This window comes from Sturnus vulgaris, chromosome 2, assembly GCF_052056855.1.
Source record: "Sturnus vulgaris isolate bStuVul1 chromosome 2, bStuVul1.hap1, whole genome shotgun sequence".
In the NCBI taxonomy this organism is placed as follows: Eukaryota; Metazoa; Chordata; class Aves; order Passeriformes; family Sturnidae; genus Sturnus; species Sturnus vulgaris.
In genome coordinates this window covers 48,415,773-48,439,045 of record NC_142244.1, presented here as the reverse complement: position 1 = coordinate 48,439,045, position 23,273 = coordinate 48,415,773, and the positions used below count along the sequence as shown (strand labels likewise).

The following is a 23,273-nucleotide window of genomic DNA, read 5'->3' as shown; positions in this document are numbered from 1 at the left end:
TTCCGTGCTGTGCTTCATTTTGTACAATACTTGGTTAGGAAGGAGTTAAGGCAGACATAGATTTGTCAGAGGATATTCAGGTGTCCAAATACTATGAGGAGTGAGACACCCATCATTCTCTACTGCAGCCAGGAGGAGTCAGGGGTAATTGAGTTCTTGGTTTTTATTCTGTATCTGGGAATTTGTCACAAGCACATAGTCAGTGGGCAGTGAACAATACTCTGTGGGCGTTGAGCTAATGACCTGTCCATCATCTGAGGTGACCTTGCTTAACTATTGTTTGACATTCAAATAGAAATTGAAGCTAATTTCAGATAAACTCATTTCTTCTTGTTTGCTGCAGTGGCCAGAGTTACTGACTCTATGTCCTTTCTTTAGACTTCATCTTCTGAGAAATGAATTTTCATTTGTCTTTCACTAGTGTGACTTCTGTCTCAGTATGGGTCTCAACTCCTTCTGGGAAATTCTTGCACTTTATTTAGTACCCTAAGTACTTTAAAAAGTGGCAGCAATGTCACACTTCAGTGCCCCTGCCAGAGGAAGTGGTCTTTGCAGTTTGTGAACTGGGAGTGTAAAGGGGAAGTCAACAAGTCAATGAACAGCTCTGTTCATTGGTTGAATTTCTTCTCTTTGAAGATAACTTATACTCAGTGGTTTCTAATAGAACACTGATGTGTTGTTTCATGTTTTCCTGTGTTAAAAAAAATTTTAAAACACCTAACCAAAACCTACCTGAAATTAATAAAAATGCAGCAGAAAGCTGCTTCGTGAAATATCAGACAATTGACAAGAATTAGATTTTGTGGCCTTAATGGATTTCTGGCAGAAGCTAGAAATAATAATTAAACTAAAACCTTGAAGTCATTTTATTTTGGTCTTTATGCACAGCCTGACATTTCAAATTGTTATAAATAAAAAGGAGAACACATTTAATTTGGGAATTTTGGTGATTATTCTGCAGCATTTCTGTACTAGGTAGAACCAGTATGTTGCCAAATGCTGATGCTCCACTGCATGCAGTCTTCAAAGCTAATTCGTGTCCCACACCATTTTTGTCAGCAAATCTGTACAAGTTTACATCAGGTTTTAGGTTTGACTAGTATTTCTTCTTTTAAAGTATTTTTCTTGTAATGCCACAGGAATGGCGTTGCAAACATACAATTTATGGTTCTTTGAAACATGTCTTTGGTAGTCTCAATAGTGATATTGTTTTGTGAAAGAGGAATTAAATGCAGAGAATAAGGATTAGATGGAAGAAATCCTGGAAACCTGCAAGTTCTGTTGAAGCATTCTCTGACCTGATAGCACAGAGAGTAGCCAGTGCTAAAATGTTTTCTGGCTCAATAGCCTGAAGAGTCAGCAAATGTTTCAACTTTGTTCTTTTACAATGAAAGAAAAGCTTGATTATATGGTGATGCTGGAGGCTTTCAGCTACTAGATGAGTTCAGTAACCTGCTCATTGAGGTAAAAGGTGGTAGGGTATCATTTAAATTATGAGTTGTATCTCCCCAGGCTTGGAAATGGAAAAATTTGTTGCATTAATACCGTGAAAAACACTGCATCAAGCTTTCAGAGTTTTAAAATTCACATGGAAGTGGCAATTTTGGACTTCTTTTAAAGAAGGAACAACTGTGTGTAAAGACCAGGCTGTATGAGTGGTAGCAACTTACATGGTGCCCTCCCCTCATGTGCACACTGAGTGCTCAGTGTCCTTGATTTGCTGTTGGAATGAGATGAGCAGAGACTCCTTTAATATTGCATCAGTAATTAGGAAGGAAGATTAAAATACTTGAAATATTTCTAAAAATTGCAAAACACAGTGCTATTATTTGAAGTTCTGGTAGTTTTCTTGCAAAAAGAATCTGGAAACAGCTGTTGGCTTCATGCTTAGATGGTAGAGTTTGTGAATGTTTGGTGAACCTGGTTCCCACCTCCATCTTCAAGGGAAAGAAGCCATCAACCTGTCCCAGATCCTAGACAGAATACTGCTGGCAATTCAAGGTTGAATATTGAACTTCAGGTAAGTGTGACTTGAAGTGGCAGGATTACATTTGGGAAAGTAAAAGGGGGTTTTGTGGCAGGTTTTTTTTAATGGCAGCTGTATGAAGCTGCTCAGAAGTGTGGAGTGATCGAAGTAGTCCCAGCAGAGATGGATTATTGGAAAAATGCAAGTGAGGTGGGCAAAGCTGCCTGATAGATTGCAAAACCATATGATTAATTATACTGATCACATGCATATGGCCCCCATATAACTAATGTATATTTGTGTGCAGAGATTTATCCTCCCCACCACCCTTTTTGTAGTAAAATTCAGAGCAGTGAATTAGGAACGATACAATCAGATATAAAAGGATTTAGAACTGTTTAGGTGACTGGGCCAGCAGCTGGCAAACGTGGTTCACTGTGGAAAAATGTAAAATAATTAGTCTGGGAGCAAGAAACCAAAGGAAACACAGTGTGTGCTGCAATGGAACAATCATTCAGCACACTGACTAGGAAAAGGATTTGAAGGTTATTGTGGAAAAATCATTGAAACCATGGGGCTTATGCACAGCTGCAAGAAAGTAAGTTACTAGGTTGTATCAGAGGGATAAAATACAAAATAAGAGGCGATACGGTTACAGGAGTGTTAGGCTCCATCTGGAATACTGTATAGAGTATTGGTCAACGTGCCACACAAGAAATACAATGTCTGGGAAAGAGTGAAAAGGCAGTAACAGAGATAAATATTTTATGTGTAAAGATTAGGGAAGATGATCTAGGAAAACATATATATATCTTTGTCTTTGTCCAAGATTGAAAATCGGGAATAATCTTAAAAATGAGGAAATAGAGTTGCATATAAAAAGTAGTAAGTGTCTGGAATAAATTATTATTTCAGAAAGTCTGTTGGAATACAAAATGCACATAAATTCTATAGACTTCATTAAAAGAATTAAAGGGAATGACAAATGAGATAAATTTGTGATTTAGGTTTTTAAATTTGAAGGCAGGGAGATTAAGCTGTTTCCCTTCCCACCCCTCTTAGAGGTTTGAGACTTGAATGATCATAGTTTTCAGACTTAATACAGTTTATAGTGAGGAGGGCACATAGTTTTTACCTATGAAGTACACTTTTTTTTTGTCTGCTAAGACTAGTTTTAAGTACATTGGGGAGCACCTACGTTCTTCATGTTGTGTATTAGGAATAATATGTTCATTTTGCCAGCACTTTTCTGTATTTCAGAGACCTGCAACTAGAATATAAGGCTACTGCTTCTGCATGTCAGGATAATGATGCACATTCAGTTTGCCACAGTTTGGAAATGTTTTAGAGCATTTGCAGTTTTGTCAATCCCGGTTCTTCCATTAAAAAACTGGAGAGAGAAAGGCAAGAATATGGGATTTAGAGTTTGTGTAAGTGGCAAAATTATAGTTAAGATGAAAAATATGCTAAAGCAATTAAACTACTTAAAGTAATAAAACTCCCTTTTTTCAGGATTCAGCACTTGGCTGGGTGGGATGCTTAGCTCTTAATGTCTAGCTAGCTGCTGCAGGAGCAGTAAGACAGCATGTGAATAAATGAGAGATAACTCCGTGGACTTCAGTTCTGTGGAGAAAATTAGCTGTCTGCATCTTTGGATCTAAACCAAATGCAGTGGGTCACTGGACTGAAGTTTGAGAAGGCAATTTATCAAATTTGGTGTTAATTGCTAACTTCTCCAGGAAACCTGGAGAAAACCCTGCTTTGAAAATTTTGGAGTTACTTGGTCCCAACTGCTTCTTTTCTGTTGTCACATAGTTGTGACAATGAGGACGGTTCTCCTGTAGGCTTTGTATTTGATGTGCTGGGGCCATTTCTCTCTCAGGACTTCTGAGGAGGTATGCAACAGAGCCCAGTTGTGATTTTACTTTTTTAGGATAGATATTATTAGGTAGATATTCATGAGACTGCAACAGACTACCTCTGAGGCAGGCACCTGAATTCCATATACATTACCGACGGAGTGGAGGAGCTCCAAAGGGGAATTATGAAGCCTGGGAGCTTTGTAGACAGCAAAATGAAACCAGTGTGAATGGCAGTACTGCTTCTGTTAACTCTGAATGGCAATTTAGTGCAAGCTGGAAAGTAGCCTTTAGTTAAAGCCAGTTGTTGAGTATTTGATAGTAACATTTTTGTGTGAAGGGAGCTGACCCTTTTTTGTCAGCTCCCCGTGACTTCCAGACCACCAGAACAATCAGAAGCAGTGTGAGTGTGTGTGTGTGTCAAGAGATCTTGGGAGGGTCTGTGTGTCAGCAAAAATCTGAGTGGATGCTGCTCTGATTGCTGGGGTGTGACAGTGCCTCTTCACTCAGCTGGGCTGGAGTGACGACATAGGACAGACGCTGGTTTGCTCTGGCAAGGCAGATTTAGGTGGCTCCTGACAGCATTCCGAAGCAGAACTTGAAGGACTTAAAAATTAAATAGCAGCATTGATATCTGCATCCCTCTTCAGTTTTTCCTCATAGATCATGGCTTCTAGGCATACCTATTACTTTCAGTTTTAGTTCCCATTTTGTTTCCATCATCAAAGTCACCTCACTGAAGACCCTGATCTTTAAGTCTCCCTGGAGTCAGTGGAATCTCTGCAGTTCAGATACCAGAAATGTATTGTTTTTAATACCTCTCCCAATTAGTGTTGGAATTCTGGAAAAAATATATCCCAAAGATGCATTTTAAAATGTTAATCTTTACTAATAAAATAATTTTTCGACCATATTGCTTTTGTCCCACTTTTGATAACATTTCAAATTCTTTCCAAGAGCTAAAGAGTGACATGCATAATTATTAGACCTAGGTCTGAAGAGCTTCAGATGTTACCTTAAAAACAGTTTGGCAGTAATAAAACTGTTCTAGCTGGATTGATGAGATCAGTGAAGTGTGAGAAACTAGATCAGTCTTGAGTAAAACTATGTATAGTTTAATTTGAAATGTGCAGCTGCAGTTTTGCAGAAAACAAAATATATAGCAGGCACAATGCTTATATTCAGCCTGAAGTTAAAGCCTTTTTTTCCAGCTATCAATTTACAGCTTAAGATAATGGATTTTGGCAGTGTGTAGAGCTATTAAGTAATGTTTATTAAAATGGATAAGAAAGGACTTAAGAGGTGGCCTGTAAAAGAATTTTTAAAGGGATGGTTAGTGAAATAAAGAAATAGCATTTTCTCCTAGAAGTAAAGTTTTATATCCCTGGATAAGTCATTAATGAAAAAGATTGTGGTGATATCATCTTATTATTTAATGCAGTTTATGAACTGATATGGAAACTGTACTTAGGATATTTTTTTCACTTCTACTGTGAGATTGAAGTGTGTTAAACATCTATACTAGAGAGAGAAATAATCACTTATATTTAAGTTTGTCTCAGTCACAAAACTAGCATACAATTTGACATGACCTTAATATTCCCAGGGTCTATTATCCATTGTGCAGTTCTTCATAATAGGCAATAGATGTGTGAAACTTCATGCCAAAAGTCATTAAAGTACTAGAAGTTTGCGTGGACTCAAGGAGGTGCTGGGTAAGTGCCAAGGTCACTTAAATAGCCAAGGGTTGTTAAATGCATAAAAACCACATCCAGCTCAGGATGTCCCCGAGCTCAAAATAAATTAATACTGAGAGAATATTTTTATTCCTTCCTAAGCATTTGCTTCTGACCAGTGCTTGAATTGATGCATACACATTGTAGTTGGATTTTAAGTACTATGTCCAACTCACTGAGATGCTCTAACCTTGCAGCCACAGACCATAAGGAAAGAAAAAGAATGTTGGATGAGGTGGACCTTTGGTCTGACCCAGCACAGTTATTCCTCCTTTCTTCTGAAATCATCTATGACTTAATTCAACCTTAAATGTTTCCTAAATACTTTCAAGATAGGACTAAACACATGCATGAGTTCTGAACACGAGCTTCAGTCTTACAGTGTATGTGTGCATTTTTTTTTTCTGAATAGAAGTGCTTTTGAAATCTGTATATCTGCTAGCAGGTCACAAAACTGACTGCCAAGTCAAGGCTCTGGAGCCTTGGGCAAAGGGCTGTTAAAGCACTTTTTCTGCAGTTAGAAGCAGGGTATCAGTGTAATTGCCTTAAATGAATATGTCTCTCTACAGTAAGGGGTGCCCTGGGGCCCTGTTTTTCACTGCAGGGGTTCCCCAAAGGCTGTGTGCCTGAATGGATATGATGGCAAGGAGAGTTTGAGCTTGACAGAGCCCATGCCCTAGGTGCAGTGGAGACCTAAGAATTATACATTTCTCTTTCATTGTCTTTCAAAATGAACAAGGTTTTTTCTAAGCACAGTGAGAACCTCCTTGTGCCTCATTTCTGCCCATCTCTCCATTGCCTTCACTGCTATTCCCAGAATGAACCTGGGGGTTGTGGCTGATGATTAGTACCAGCTAGAAATCTAGTCATCCATTTGTGCTTTCAAACCTTAAATTATTCTGTGGCTAGTAAACCTTCTCCAGCAGAGTGGGAGAAAACTAACATCCATTACTTTTAGATAGCATTGTAAACATTTACAAATAGACAGTACACAAACCTGAGGTCTTAGGATGTCTGAGAAGTCATTTTTTGTTGAGGGAAAAGAGTTTGGACAAAGACAGCATTCATTTGACTCAGTCAAGATTTTACATAATTTCATCCTTCTTGTATTAAATGTCACAAACTGTTTCACTAGAGAAGTCTGAGATAAAGATAATCTTTAAAACTTCGAAGAGAAGAGAGAATTTCATCAGATAGAGTTTTGTACCTCCCAAAGAAATGTAAGGTGTGTGCTAATGGCATAGTCTGCTTTCCAAGAATATGGCAGATTTGATAAATGAAGCAACGCTGATAACTGTGGAGGTCTTGAAAAAGAAAACCAGCACATGCTTGATGACCTGCTTAAATGGTACTACAACCTCTGCAAAAACTGTTTAAGGTGCAGCCAGGATGGCTGAAAACAACTTTATCTCTGGTACAGAAGAATGTACCACAGAGAAGTGGATACCTACTAGGTACAGGGTTTTTCTAGATTCAGATGCTGCAGAGAAGAAAATTTTGGTTCTGGTTGTGACCTTGCGGTCTCACTGAAGGTGCAGCAGTGACAGGCTTTGAAGGGAGGATTGAGAAAACATACTTGAACTTTCATTATAGAAGAAAAGTAAAAAAATAGAGAACAGAATTTATAAACACTGGTAAAAAATGAAGAGTGAATACAACTCTGCTGTTATCAGGAATACACTGGTTTTACACTCTACTAGCTTCAATTGAAAGAAATATTTGTCAGTGTTACTCTATTCACAGAGTTTGAGACTGAATTCAACTTTTAGGATAACTCTTGAAAATTCTAAATGGAAAAGTGACCTTTTGAATTTCTCTGATGCAAATCTAATATTCTGAACAACGTCTCCTTGATGTCCAGTTTAGAGGTAGTAAGACCTCTTTGCAAATACAGCGTGTGTGTAAATTTAATTAATTTAATGATTCAAACTTCTGTTACCTTCTGCTGGTGCCCTTAACTATATCTCATCTGTTCCGTTTTCTGTGCATTTTCTATTAGGGGCTATTAAAAACTGATTTTAAACATTCTGATCTACACAGGAATGTGCTGGTACTTTGGAGATTATCCTTGCCAGTTTTGTCTGTGATGCATTTTGTAACTTAGAGAAAACTTCAGCTATTACACAAATTCTTTGATTAAATAATGTGTGCTTAGTTCAAAGTAAATATGTTTTTTTGAATCGGAGAAATTCTAGATTTCTGAATTATTTTTTCAAATATTTTGAATTTATTGTGAACTTTGTACAAAATAATGTTGATGAAAATATTTCATTAGTAAGTGGGAATACCAGAATTTAGATAAAACTTTCACTGTGGCTTCTGTTTTTCTGGACAAGTGGCAAATCAAAACTGTTTTAGCTGTCTCTCTTCATCCAGTCTTTCCATATGTTATTTCTGTGTCAAATAGAAATGCTGCAGAAGAAAAATTCTGCATAGGTAGAAAGTTTAAAAAAATAAGCAAGTCTAGGAAAAATATGCCTGGCCATTGGCAAATATAGTGTGTTTTAAGACATTCAGGTTTTACATGTGACATTGTCACAAGATCAGTGACTCCTACAGAAAACAAATCATTTGTTTAGAAGGGAAGTCAGCATCTTTATGGAGAAATAAATATAATTTTACAACTTAATTACAGTCTAAACATTTCTTGTGGATGCAATGACTTTGTTGTTATTGTTGTATTAATCTTACAGGACATATGGATATTTGTTTTGGTACCTCCTGGGACCTGCTAAATCCTCTGAGCATAGCTCTGACGACTCTTCTAAAGAGCCTAGCTTGTTAGCCATTTTTCATTTGTGTGACTAAATATTTAATAAATAAAGGGGGGGGGAAGGGGGAAAAAAGACAGAAAGAGAAGCTTTAAATATATTCTATCTTCTTTTCTTTACAGGTTGTTTTTCTCTGATTAATTTGCTACTCTGTAAGTTTTATCCAATAGTGTTAGTTCACTGAAATAAAGTGAAGAATTTCACACTTCCCAGCTGCTGTTGAATGCTTTAGGAGGGTTGGTTGTAGTCTTTTCTATGGCAGTGTAATCAGTTAGCTTCCCTTCACTTACAGCACCTTCTCTGAGAACTGAGAAAATATCTTGCTATAACATAGCTAATAATGGGAGTTAAAATCTGATAGAATTCTTGTAGAGTAGAAAGTATATTGTGACTCAGTTAGGGATTCCTTTTGTTTTCAATTTGGTTGTTCATGCAGAAGAACCTGGTGCGTATAGATCTTTTTCCCCCCCTTCAATTTGTGTGTGTCTTTATCTTGAAAGATTTGATATAAAAGGAGAAAGGCTTAGAAAACTTAACTTCTCCCTCACACACTTCCAGGAACTTTTCAAGCTTCTGAGGGAAAGAGTAATGTGTTTATCTCTCTAATGTTCACATTATCTCAGAAGGGGATTCTGACACTTTCTGAGCGCAGTTTTCCCGTCTTTCCAGCAATCTGCTACATCTAGGATCCTTAGATATTTTTTCTTCAAGGAATCATATGTTTTGAGTATTGCCTACTATTTGGGGTCTTCTTTATTTACAAAGGCCTCTGCTATTTTGTTGTGTTTTGATTTTATTGAGGGTTTGGGTGTTTTTTGCTTGTTTTTTATTAAAAAAAAAACAAACATACAAAAAAAACCCCAAACCACAAACTGTAAAACTCATAATTACTTTACCAGCATTTACTGGGTTTTATGTGGCTTTGCTGTAGAAAGCCATCCTAAGAGTGTGTTTGCAGATTGACTAAATAGAAGCACTCATTTACAGAAACTGATGACAGCTAGCATATATGATAGTTGGATATTTAATATTCTATTTTTTTTTTTCATTCTTCAACAGTATCATATAAGTGTTTTTAGGCCATATGTACGTCTTCTGTTTGGTTTGAGTTCTGTTTACTCTTCTATGCAGAAACAAATTTCTTAGTCCAGGAAGATGAAGTCACAGGGTATTTCCACTTGGGAGGAGCTTGTCTTTGGTAGAGAAGTGGTTTTAAATCCATAGGTTTTACTGCTGCATGATTGGTTTTGATCAGTGCTGTGGTAGGCTGATTGGTAACTGCAGCACTGGGTGCATTTCCTGTAATGCTGCCTCAGTGTCATGATGAAAATTCCCTGGCAGGGCAAGTACGAAGTACCTTGGTTAAAAATTAACGGGATTTGCGTAATTATATTTGGCACACAGCATGTTTCAGGAAGTGATATGGCAATCGAAGACTCTTCTGCGTGTACTCTTGTTGGAGACACTGTGCCATCAGCCACTGTTTAAAACATTTTGGATGTGCAAACATGTTAAGAAAAATGCTTAAACAAGATGGATAATCTGAAATGTGTTCTGAAAACACACAAGTAACAGTGTTCTCTGATGGCAGAGAGGCAGTTTCTTTCAGTGCTTCCCTTGAAGCACATACACTGTGTGTAAAATATCATGCTGGTGTAATGAATTTGAGGAAATACTTTTGGCACATTGTTGCAAAGCTAGTGTATGTAGAACTCTTGAAAGTATGTGTAACCATTGACAGGGGCACTTTGAAGTTATTCTAGAAAAGGTTGTGAGGCAAATTCTGGTATGTTTCGGTTCTTTTTTTCCCCTCCAATAATCACTAAACTTCCTACTATCTTCGTTCCCATTCCATTGTATTTACCACTTCTTGCTCAGCCATTACACAGATTAGAGTAACCATCTCGTTTCTAGTCCCTTTTATTCATACGTGAATATGGACATATTTAAATATGCACAAGCATTACATGCTAGCGCCATACATTTTTTAAATTATCAAAAAAAACCCAACCAACCTTGAAAATGTAACCACTCTGCTTTTTACTATGTAATTCTACTGTCTACTTCATCAAATCTAGCACCCTTGTCCTCAGAGTTTCATCTCTTTCAGCTTCACTCTGTACTGCTTAGTTCACCTATTGCAAAGTTGCCTCCTCTTCCTGTCATCTTCTCCCAGTCTCGATTTTAAACATGCATTCCCTTAGGTTCTTCTGCTTAGGTCACTATGTCCAGCGCTAAATATTTACTCCTTTAAATTCTTCCGTATGAGCACTGACTCCAGAATTTGTCTTGTTCAGAACAGAAGTTGTCTAGCGTTCAGCCACCTACTGTTAAAGCAGTTAACTTTTTTCCTGTCTGTACAGTTGTTGCAGGACCAAGCACTATGACAGTAAAAACCTTTTAGAGCTATAAATCATCAGGTGCATATATGGCACCATGCAGCTGGCATGAGTTGGACTGCAATACTTCCCACAGCTTGAAGTTGCACTTCTCAGACTCGGGCGTATAGTCCCGTTTTTCAAGGGTATGCAGTCAAAACTGAATCTCGTGTAATGAATGGATTATCTCTTGATATAGTTCAGAACTCTGTCTGAGTTACCCAATCAAAGCGAGCAGTTATTTGAAAGGACATATGGTTTCCTTCTGCAGCAAAAATACACTTAAGAGGTAAAGTCCTATCAGCTTGAAAATCCTAAAGATCCACAAGCTCAGGGTAAGCAAAATCAGATGGCTTAGAGGCTTTCCCAGCTCCTCCTGAGAAGGTGTGTGGAGAGATACTCCATACATCATTTTAATTGAGAAGGAGAAGATAAAATGAAGATATTATAGCACTTCAAAACAAGCTTGATCAGCAGATCAAGGATTTCTGCCCCTCCACTCTTTTGTGAGACCCCATGTGGTGAGTTGCATCCAGCTCTGGAGCCTCCAATAAAAGAAGGACATGGACCTGCTGGAGTGACTCAGTGGAGGGGTACAAAGATGATCGAAGCACTGGAGCGCCTCTGCTACAAAGCAGCTGGAGAGAGACTTTATCAAGGGCATGTGACAAGGAGTGATGGTTCTAAGATGAAAGAGGGCAGGCTTAAATCAGATATTGGGGGGAAGTTCTTTGCTATGAGGGTGGTGAAGCAGCAGCACAGGTTGTTGTTCTCCACAGAGAAGTTGTGGATGCTCCGTCATTGGAAGTGTTCATGGCTGGGCTCGTTGAGGCTTGGAGCAACCTGGTTTAGTGGGAGGTGTCCCTGCCCATGCAGAGGATTGGAATTAGATGATTATAAGGCCCCTTCCCACTCAATCTGTTCTATGATTCTATGATTTTAAAGGCACATAGTTAAGCACCATGTATTGTTTACACATTCACACATAGTATCTTTCAAATATATCTATCTCCTCTTTTAAAGATATATTTGTATCTTCACATTTTAATTGCACTTTAATGTGAAAGTGATTGACCGAGAAAGATCAGTGAGAAGTAGATATAACACATTTTTCACCCAAGTCTACTGACTGTCAAACACAATGTAATGAGCTCTCCCAGAAAGTTGTATGGACACGTTTCTTGAGTGCGTTGTCTTTGAGGCATCAGTGTGGTCCCCCTGCCACTCTGTATGTATTTAGTACTTCTGCACCAGTGTGTTTGAGTGGTGTGTCAGCCTCAGTAGGGGAATGTGTAAGTAGGCTGGTGTGATAACTTGCAAGTAGAGGTGAAAATGTATGGTTTGTTAAATTAATTAACTGGTTCCCCTGGCTTGTTAGAGCTTGGGTACCTTATCTGCCTTTCTTATATTCCGTTAGGAGAAATGTGTTAGTTTCCTACTTTGTTTTAAGCTTATGTTTAAAAATTAGCTCTGGCAAGGCAGAAATTCTAGAATTAAATGCTGAAATTAAAAACCCTTATAAACTGAGACTGGTTTCTGTATTATCCTCATGTTTGAATTAATTCTCCATTTGGTATGGGTGCTCGTAACAGTAGATCTGCTCTGTGTGCACAATTTAGTCTGAACTCAGTGAAATGCAAAGGGGGGAGAAAGAAAAATTAAAACCAAAACCAGCAGGAGTTCAGATGCAAATAAACTCAGCTGCTGCTTCAAAGATAACCGTCACTAATTAGTACCAGCACAGCAGAAATGACTGAGCAGCTATTTGAAAGAAAGGAGGGGAGTGGCACCTGTTAGTGCATAGAAAGGGCTTCATCTAATTTTCAAGTGTTTATATTCAACCGTTAAGAGCAGCCAGACACGAGACTTTGGCATTCTCATTCTTCTCTTGTCCTTATTTTAGCAGTCTGTTCTCTGTCTCAGAAGTAGCTCCCAAGAAGGTATTTTTAATCTCTTGTCCTTTTCATGTTTAGAGATTTCAAGACTGTTAGAGCTTTTAGTAATGTAGTTGTTTGCTAGTTTCAGTCACTCAAGTACTTAGAATTGATTTCCAGAGAAATGTGTTCTCTGTATGAGTTGTTTTGGGGATTTCGTCCCCCCCTGGCTAGCAGTTTGATTTGCGAGCTCAGAAAACATAATGTTGAAAAAAGCAATACAGATCAATTCACATCATCAGAACGTTTTGGTTCTGATTTTATTTCTTTAAATTGATAATGGTTTTGTACTGGTGCATTTGATCAAGACATGGCTCACGTTCTTTATTGTAAAAATACAAACTGCTTTTACACATCCTTATACGAGCTTTCTTAAATATTATGGTCTTGAGTTTTCTGTAAGTGACATATTTCTGTCAATTTTCTTTTTCATCTATCAATTATTGCATCATATGAAACTTTGAAACATCCAGCTCTGAGCTTTATTCCTCTGTGCATTCAGCATGCGTGCTGGGTATGTTAGCATGTGCCGCAGAGTTGGAGGTCGAGTTACATTTTCTGTTATTTTGATCATTTCAAAACGGATTGGGTTGAAATTGAGGTGCAATAATGACACTAATTAACTGCAACATTCATTGGTCGTTCAGAAATTTGATACAGAGTTGCTAAATCCTTCTGTAGATTCTGTGAATTAATGTATCCAAACCTGAGGCTCCCAGAGATCCGGCTGGCACCAACTGGCCTTTAATTACATACCACACATTGGTTTCGTTATTCTTGTAGCAAGTAAAATGAGTGTTACAAGTTAATTCTTTCAGATTAGAAAATTAAAAAAAAAAAAGTATTGATCCTCTGTTCAGATGAGGGGGGAAAAAAACGTTTAAAATATCTTAATTTTATTTTTCCCATGGAAAAATGAAGGAGGGTGTGTAGATAATAGCAAAAAGAAAGACAGTGAAAGGATACAAAGAGACAAAATAAGTTGATTGTATGGAAAGGAATAAAGAAAGAAAATTATATTGGAAAAAATTAACTGGAAAGTGTATTCTATTTTATAAGCAGAAAAGATTAAGATAGAAAATTTGAAAGGCACAGGTACGTTAAAACACCAAATTCTGTGCAAAGGGACAAAAGGGACAAAAGGTAAAATGAATGAAAGGGAAAGACATAGTTTTAAATTGAAGTGAGAGATAAGTGCATATAATATTTTTAAATAATTTCTCTCTAGTAATCAGCAGCATATATTTGAGTTTGTACTTAAGAATTACTTAGATTTTTAATGGATACAAAATTAGTGTTACCAAAATACACATCACAGTGATGAGCAGTGTTACTGAAAACATAGGTAAGGGTTATCAAAGTTTTATTTATGCAACCCTTCATTTTTATTTATTTTTTTTTTAATTCAAAGTTACAGTAAACATAAGGGGTTTCTTTGACTTAAGCTTGCTATTTTTCATGCCAAAAAACCAAAACAACAAAGCCAAAGATCGAGCTCCATGAATACCACGAATTCTTTAATAGCATCTTAAAATTAGGAGCCTGAGTAATAAACAGATGAATTATATCGACATGAAAATCAATTGTATGAAGCAATGTTGTTGCAGGAAGCCAGGAAGGAAACCACAGTCTTTCCTAATGCTTGTAGACACCAGTGGCTGGTCAGCTCCTGATCCATTGCCATGTGAACTGCACAGCATCCTCCTGGAGCCCCTTTCATGTCATTCAGTTCTGATTTACCATCAGCTATCATAGCTTTACCATGCACATTCTGAAATTGCCACTGGAGGCTTGACTTAAAACCACAAAGGCAACTAAATTCCAAGTTAAAGCTGAAATTTCATTCTCAATTCTCTTGGTGGTGGGGCTGCTGTGGAGCACGTGGGAACAGGCAGTGTTTGAAGCCCCGGCCGGACCCACACACAGAAGAACAAGCTGAGAGTGGAATTTCAGCCCAAGCCTTACCCTTAATACCACGTAGTTCTTTGTGATTTGATTTCTCCTATATGGCACTGTTAGAGGCAGAAATAAGCCCAAGTCAATCCCAGAGTTATTTTAAACTATGCTTACAAGAGTCTTGTGGTAATAGTAATAGATCCTTCTCACCCATGGTGCCTCTGAAATTTGAATTTTTGTATCCAGCTTGCCTTGAGATTGCACTGTTGGAAACTACAGAGGTGTTAGATTACAGATGCCTTAATATCTGAGGTTCAGCCTTAAATGAATAATTATTTCTTACTGTATACCTGTTTTTACTTGAACTCATTTTATGGAATAGAATTAGAGAAAAACTCTGCTTTTTGCCTGATACATGCATTTTTATGAGCAAAATGAGCTTTCACGGTGTTTTTTAAAATGTCAGGAATGTCAAATCTTTTTCATCTGAAGGACACATTGGATGACTCAGGAAAAACTACTTGGAAATTAGTCAGGATTTAATTGAAGTGGGAAGGATACTGAATTGTGGAGAGAGAGCTTGCTGCCCTCTGCACTCTTTAGATTGGTACTTCAAAAGAAGATTAATCTTAATTTTAAGAGATTGAATCAGCCTTTTCTTCAAAACATAATTTGTATTTAATCTTTGGTTAGGCACTTGGAATAATGATTAGAATGATTATTCAAATATTTGTCTCTATTAAGAGCAAATGGCAGTTATGCTTATAAGTTTTTTTTCAAAAAATAAGAGCTTTCTACTTCTTCCCATGTATTTCTATCTCTTACCAGTTGTCTTTGGTGGGTCTGACATCCCTGCTGGTTGAAGACTTGGAGAGAAATGTATTGGTGAAGAAAATAATAGTGAATGAGGGGGAGGGATGCAGCTTTTAAATGAGGTGGTAGCTGCTCTGAGCTCATGCACATGTCCTGAAGGGTGTTCTTTGCAGATGATAAATTTCTTTAATAGTGACAGGATGTCAGGAATTTTGCAAAAGCTTAGGAAAAAAAGTAGGAGATGGCACAGCTGATTCATCCTGTTTTGTCCTCATTTGTGCTAGTTTTGAAGATGAAATTCATAAGAAGTTAGCCAAGGCTGTTTTGCAAATCAGAAATGCCAGTTTCGCAAAAAGAAAGGGGTTTGATGAGTCCATAATCACGTGTTATTGTAATTCTGATGGGAATAGATTCCTTTCCAAATACAAGGCACTCTTCAGAGTTAATATGTGAACATGTGAACACACAATCACACAATATGCTGAGTTTGAAGGGAATCATCAGGATCATCAAGTCCATCTCCTGCACAGGGCACCCCAAGAACCTCACCATGTGCCTGAGCACGCTGTCCAAGTGCTCCTTGAACTCTGCCAGGCTGGTGCAGTGACCACTTCCCTGGGGACCCTGTTCCAGTGCTCATCTCCTTTCTGGGTGAAGAACCTTTCCCTGATATCCAACCTCAACCTGCCCTGACACAGCTCAGGCCATTCCCTCAGCTCCTGTCACTGTCACCGCAGAGATGAGATCAGTGTCTGTGATGCCTTGTTTTGTCTAACTAAACCGTGAAGAGAACTTGCCAATACTTCATCTGGAGTTCAGAGTCGTATACTAATGCAGTACAGAATCTGGAAAATGTGGAATTGTCTAGCCTCTGTTCTAGGCACTTAAGGCATCTTCTGCCCCTCCTCTTCCCCTCACAAGGAAGCTGCAGACTGCAGTGAGATCTCCCCTCAGTCTCCTCTTCTCCAGGCTGAGCAGACCAAGTGACCTCAGCCACTCCACATGTGACTTTTCCTCAAGGCCCTTCTCCATCTTTGTTGCTGTACTTTGGACACTCTCTTAGCAGCTTAATAGCTTTCTTATATGGTAGTGACCAAAACTGGTACCTATGTATTTCAGTTAAAATTATGGATTGCTGAAATTCAGTATTCTGCTATCAGTAACAAACTTAGTTTTAGACAGAATTTGGATGAATACTGCAAGACTTAAGAAACTTGAAAATCCAATTGGTTTGAACATGTTGTAGAATTTCCTTTTTACTTCTTGTCTAAATTTTTGCATATTTAGGCAGAAAAATTGCTTTTCATTACTTAATTTTGGTTAAGGACAACTGTGAAGCCATTTTCCACATTTTTGTTAGAATTTGCCATTGGGAAAAAATTGCTTACGTTACTGTGAGAAGGATGTGATTTTAATAAGAATACAGCATGTTAATGCCCAGCAACTATTAAATATTCATTTGAGATTTGCAGCGTTTATTGAGTCTTGTTAACTAAGCAACTATAGAGTCACTTGTCCTCTAAAGTTTTAAAAGTATAAAGCTACATTTGTTGCTATATTGGATTTGTTTTTAAGCAGTATTTTCCAGAACACACAGGTCTGAACAGCAGCAGTGCACTTTGTTGTAGGCCACGATAGAGCTCTATATTGCAAGAAGTTTAAAGCAGTTCTGTCTAAAGTCTTAGCTTCAGATACTTAGAGGTAGCCCATATTTTCCTTGCATATCGGAATATGACTGTTTTAAATCTAAATTCTGAGTATTTAGGTTTTTTTCTTATTGTTGGTTCCCTCCCACCCTTCATTGAAACCTGAGTTTTGAGGCAAACAAACATGCTACAAGGGAAAGCTAAAATCGACTATAACAGGTGCTTGTAGCCTATCATTCCGTGAAATATTTTAACAAGTACTTAATTCTAATAGAGGGGTGCAAGGCGTGGGATTAAATGGCAAGTTGTAGCTTTCTATTTAGAAATATCATAGTGTATAATATAATATATGATAGTAATTGTTCCATGATTAATCTTCAAATGCACACAGTGTGTGTTCTGAATTTCAGAGTTTCTCGTTTTCCTGTTGTCACTTACCATCTCTGAAATCGTAAAGTGTAAATATCTTTGTTTCACTGGGTCAGTGTCCTGTTTTGCTGCCAGTAAGTGCTAGTGCTACTCATCAGAGTATTGTCAACTCGTATGGTTTGGATCCTGAGTCTCAGTATTTATGAGGAGAGGGTGAGGTTGGAGATTTTTTGCTTAATTGACTAGTTGAATCTTTGGATTTGGTGGTATGATCTCTGACTCTTTCATTGGTGTTTTTATTGCTTTTCCCATTTTTCTGACTTCTCTGAAAGACCAGCCCATACTTAAGCTAGAACATCATTATTCTCATCTTAGAAGTTGCTCCACAATTCAATAATTAACTTAAGGAATGAGTCATTTGCATGGATATGCAGTACACTTCAGTCTTTGCTGAGCCAGCCACTAACCTGGTGAAATACTATTGACTGTTCAGTGGGTTTAGGTTTTTTGTTGAATTAACGAGCTGAAATTGGCTCAGCAAGAGCCCAACAAGTAGCAGAGCTGGCAGACAAGGAGGTGCAGGACCACATAGCCAAGAGCAGGGGAGTGGGAAGCAGGAGCAGCCTTTGGTGACATCCAGCTATTGATTTAGCTCGCCTGTGTTGTTAAAGCATGCTCTAAGTGAAGCCAAAAAATACTTTGACTATCATATAAGCATGACATTCTTTAAGACTGTGCCATAAAAGCTTTAATTGCTGGTAGCTTTTTGCTGTGGCTACCCACAAAATACTAAGGTTGATCAAGATAGGGTGTAGGATTTTTTCTAATTACATTTTTGGTCTACAAATGCAGCGGACTTTTTTTCTTTTTTAGAAAGAAGGTGTCATTCATGCAGATGTGGATGAACGACTGTGTCTTCGAAAGCACCGCTTCATGCATTTTGCATCATTGGAATATGAAGGAGAATATTACATGACACCAAGAGATTTCTTGTTCTCAGTAATGTTTGATCAAGTTGAACGTAAGTTGTTTTCTTGTCATTGTATTTGTGAAGGAAAAGAAACTTGCTGGTCCCCTTAGAGATGTCATTTGCAAATCACTGGGATAAGATCCTTTATGTTACATACATCAGCAGAAGCCAGGTTTTAAATGTTGCTCTTACGGATTCTCACAGACACCGCTACCCTTTACAGAAGTGAAGTGAGGCTGATGATTTAGAAATCTGGTGACTTGCTGATGACATCTCTGCATAATTTACATGTCTGATCACTGTGTAGTTCCTCAGTTGCTTACATACCCCAGAAAATAGAATGAGTGTATTATAATAGTGTTCATACCATTCCTGGTCCTGTTATCTTTTATCCACTTCACCAGTGAGTAATTCTGTGACCTTCTTTTTTAGAGGAGTCAGTGATGGGAGTGAGTTGAATGAGAATAATAGAGCCCAGAGTTCAGGTCTATATTTTTGATTTTAAATCTTCTTTGATTTTTACATAACCTAGTTAAGAACAAATCAAAATCACAAATGTCTTTTCAGTAAGTACTTTTAAAAGTGTACTTTCTGAGGAGAAGATAGGAACAGCACACAAATAAAAAGTGCATAAGTCATTGTCCTTTACTGCAGATTTTCTGGCTTCTTTAATTCTGCCCCATTCCTTAAGCTTCTTTTGTCTTTGTATCTTCTTCAGTTATTTCTATGATACAGTAATTTTTTTAATGGTATGTGCTTTTTTTCTGCAAAAAAATTGGGTTTTATAGTTTTCCCAAGACTTTTTTTTTTTGCTTTTGAAAGGTTAAGTTTTTCCAGTTTCCAGAGAGGATTAACACTTGGAGGACAATTACTCTTTTAGTTCATCTGCTGAGGGAAAGAGGGAGAAATCCCAGCTTTAGTAGTTGTTTGCTGCAATCTGCAGATGCTGACCAGGAGAACATGTTGTCTAGCAAAAGCCATTCAAAGCCTGGGATGCTCTGCCCACCTGCCAGCAAATGCTGTAGTGACTTGGGAGTATTGAACTGGAAATCCAGAAAGGAATTCAAGGTCCTGTGGAACGGTTTGAGAGACAGGGAGGAAGAAGGAGACCATAATGTACTTTGATTCAAGCCTGTCAAAAACCATGGGGAGAAAGCAGTTTAAAAGAGCTGCAAGTGGTCAAAGAATAGGACACAAGTATCTGTAATAAAAGAAGTTTTCCAGTATCTGCCAAAAATCTATAGATGATAAGGATACATGAATTCACTACTGACGCACAGCTTCTAATATTACACAAAGCTGAATATAAATCCTTAGAAGGACTTTATGACCTTGAGAGTCATAGAGATTTTTAAAATGCTTTTAATGTATGTTTTTAATGTTTTTAATGTATGGGTGTTAGACTTTGTTCCCCCTCAAAACTTGAGTCATCAAGTTAAAAACCTAAAAGGGAGCTTATTTTGAGTTTTCTTGCCTGAAAGACAGTGAATACAGAAACTTCTAGTTTTGAAGGTGTGGTTTTCAGACAGTTGTCTTTGAAGACAAGGTTAGAGAGATAAGTGTTTTTCAATCCTAGCCACTCATGCATATTAATTGGTTACTCCAAGTATAAGAGTACACATGCAGATTTTTAATGAAATGGTATGTGGTGATATCTATTTGTAATACAGCTAAGTTAATTTCAGTTGCTTTGCTAATATGAGTAGGAAATAGCATTAAATGGAAAATAATAAATAATGATAAGAAAAAAACCCTTTGCCTAATGCATATTTAGCATTTCAAATTGAGGTCAAGCTTGCAGCAGTAGCATCATAGATGCTTAATAGAAAAGTCTTGACACTTTAATCTAATGTTCCTAAATATTTTTTTAACCGTCATTGGTATGGATTCTTTCACCAGTAGCATAAACACAGTGGTAAGCAATTCTTTTCATTTCTCTTGCTTGGGATTTTACATTTTTATGTGACTGCAAACAGACACAGAATGTGATAGTAGAGAAATATGGCACTTGAAGTATTTTAAAGGCAGTGGTTTTATTCATTGTGTTTAGAAGAGTTTCATACAAGGAAAATAAACAGACCTATCTCAAATGTCTGTCCTGGTATATTCAGAGTAGGTCAAGATGGTGAACTTAATAGCAAAGCAGCAATTATTTTGGAAGCTTTCCACTTATGTAATAAAACAATTCTCTTTCACCCTGAACAGTGTCTTTAGAAATGAAAAAGATATGACAACACTTATCCTAGAAAGTGATACCTTCACTTACTGCATACATAGATGCAATTTTAACACGTGATCCTGCATGCAATTGGTGAGTCTTACAATGCTGAACTTCAAGCTGCAATGATTTGGTTATTCTCTACCTATTTTTGATTAATTGCTAATAAGTAAAAAACCCAAACCTCTCAGCAAAATCTGAAGCACCCTGGCAGTAACCATTCATCTTCATAAATATTTGCTTGGAGTTTTCCAATTGGATGCTCTTTATAGTAATATGAAAGACTTAGGGCTGTTCTAAAGTTTTGTTTCTGCTGTACTTTTTACAGAAAATATGCAGAAACTTCTGACCAGCCTCATGAGCAGTTTAGTTGTGTACATCAAGAAATACTGCTGAGGTTGATCTATCCCTATTCAGAGATAAATACTCCCACAAGGGAAAAAGGCAGGCAAAAAGAAGGATGAGAAACAGTTATGAATTGAAAATAGGAGATCTTGGCCAGCTAGCCTTAGGGTTTTTTGCTCATGAGTGGTTCCCACTGCAGAATTGTTTTGAAATCTCGTATTAGTTTTTAAACATAGTCAAATTTTGTAGAAAGTAAATGTGATGTTGTGTAAACCAGATGAGTTGTTGGTGCCAGCATTAAAAAATACCAAAATATTTTAGCTATGTGCAGATTGTCAAGTGAATTCCTGTACACAGTTGAGTGGAATTTATTACTGAAGCAAAAATCTTAGGTGTGCCCTTTGACAAGATTGCAAAAGATGCAGTAAATTATGATTTATTATGGAACACTTTACCAGATAAGAAAACAGATGAACTGTACTGCAAATGCAAATGTGTTAGCTGTCATCCAGCCTTAGTGATACTGAACCCTGCCTGGTAGACCTTAGTTCACTACCTCTGGTCATTTGTTTCCTGGTGCATGGGTTTCTCTATTACTCATTTTCTTTAAAGTAGGCAAAAGTTGTGAAATACTGGCATTCCTGTTAATTAAATCACACCTTCAAAGTTATTTATTGTCAGGGTGATAATGAAGAAAAATATTTACAGTACTACCATGTAAGGAGAATGAGCTGATAACAAATGCAGAGTTTCCTGACAGACTTTTTGTTCTGCTTATTGACAAAGCAAAGAGCTCTATAAAGGAATAAAGAGACCATCCAAAAAAACTTTGCTTGCTTTTAGAAGCAGTGCTTCACACCAAGTTACTCTGTAAATATGTGCCTAGTTTTATTGCTGTTAGTTATTTTATGAAAGGTAGCAGCCACCTCTTTATGAACAGTGGCAAACTAAATGAGATGTGGTAGTGTGGCACAGCATTTATGCCAGCGCAAAACTAATATGACAGCACTTTTTTCTACCAGTTAGTGCAGTGCATATTAAATGCACCATTGGGGGTTTTGGATTCATGGTTATATGCCATGTAATCTTGTGTTAAAACTATGTTACCACAGGGATGTGTGGCAAACCATTGCAAAACCAGCCAAGTTCTTCTGGGTAATCTGTGTGATGTTCATGTAAATCTTCATACCTGATGCAATGATAGTTTAGTGAAAAAGTGTTCTCTGTTACTGTTCCTATTGTGATATAAAAATACTTCACAATGTCTAGTAATATCTAATACAAATAATATGAACCTGCTGTGTTGCATCAGAAATTCTATCACTTTCAAGATCACAGGTATGGGAAGATAAAATTCTGCTGATTTACACTGAATTTTCTTTGCAACACAGGAGCATTTTCAAGAGATCCTTCATATAAAATTTGTGTCTTAAACAGTTGGGCAAACTTAGGCTCATATTCCAGATGATACAACTAATACTGTGTTAGAGCCATGGAAATACCATCTCTGATGTACTGTTGCAGAACATATGAGAAAATCTGTATTAATTTTTGAAAAGGACTGCAAGAATCTTCCTTCAGGAAATGAAGATTTTGCAATGCATTGAATCTAAACTGTGCTTATGTCCATTTTTTTCTGGAGAAGATTATTCAATTCCTCTTCCAGGTAAAAGACAAACCTTCAGGTTACCTTGTCTGATAACAATTGACACTTGCTAAATAAAGGTCTTGATCTTTCTGTATCTACTCAGTCCAGATTTTATGTGTTGTAGCATCTTCACTCATTCAGCTGCAGTAAAAGAGATTTTCCTGTGTTCTGATACCAGAGGCAGTATTTCCATGGTAGAGTCCTATCTGTCTATGAGGATTAGTGTGTAGGTTTCCTTGGAAAAGTTGTTCAAGTTGGTTAAGCTTTCTGTGGGAACACAGTTGGCACAAAGTTGTGGTGTGTTTGCAGACTTGATATGATGTGTGGCTTCCTGTTACAGCATCAGTGTGGTCATGGCTGTGAGGGAATCTGAGGAAAAGGACACACTGCAAGGCTCTGGTGGCTAAAAATTTGAGTTCTCCATTGTCCTTAGTTGAGGTCACTGCTGGTGCAGTCAGTGATGTTAAGAGAGCCAAAAGGGGCAGTCAAGATGAGCACTTGGGAATGACCTGAGTCAGCCTTTTTATTTTTGGGTCTTGAGTTTTTTTGCCTTTGGCAGGAGTTCAGGTGCCTATGCTTTAGTGTCTTCATTGTGACCTGAATTTCGTACACGATAACTAATCAGACTGATGTGAGTCATGCATCACTGTCAGATCTAAATTACAGGATTCAGAGTCAAATAATAAAATTGAAGCTTGTCTAAATGGAGAAGCTTCACATGGGA

At 37.5% G+C, this 23,273-nt stretch overlaps 1 protein-coding gene across 1 annotated transcript in view; it reads left to right on the top strand.

The window, feature by feature from the left end:
- The window catches only part of MICU2 (mitochondrial calcium uptake 2), a 139,130-nt gene that overhangs the window by 56,125 nt on the left and 59,732 nt on the right, over window positions 1-23,273 (top strand). The window contains exon 2 of the mRNA XM_014877578.2: window positions 18,242-18,389. Within this exon, the coding sequence (XP_014733064.2) occupies window positions 18,242-18,389 (148 nt within the window). The remainder of the gene's footprint in view (window positions 1-18,241; window positions 18,390-23,273) is intronic.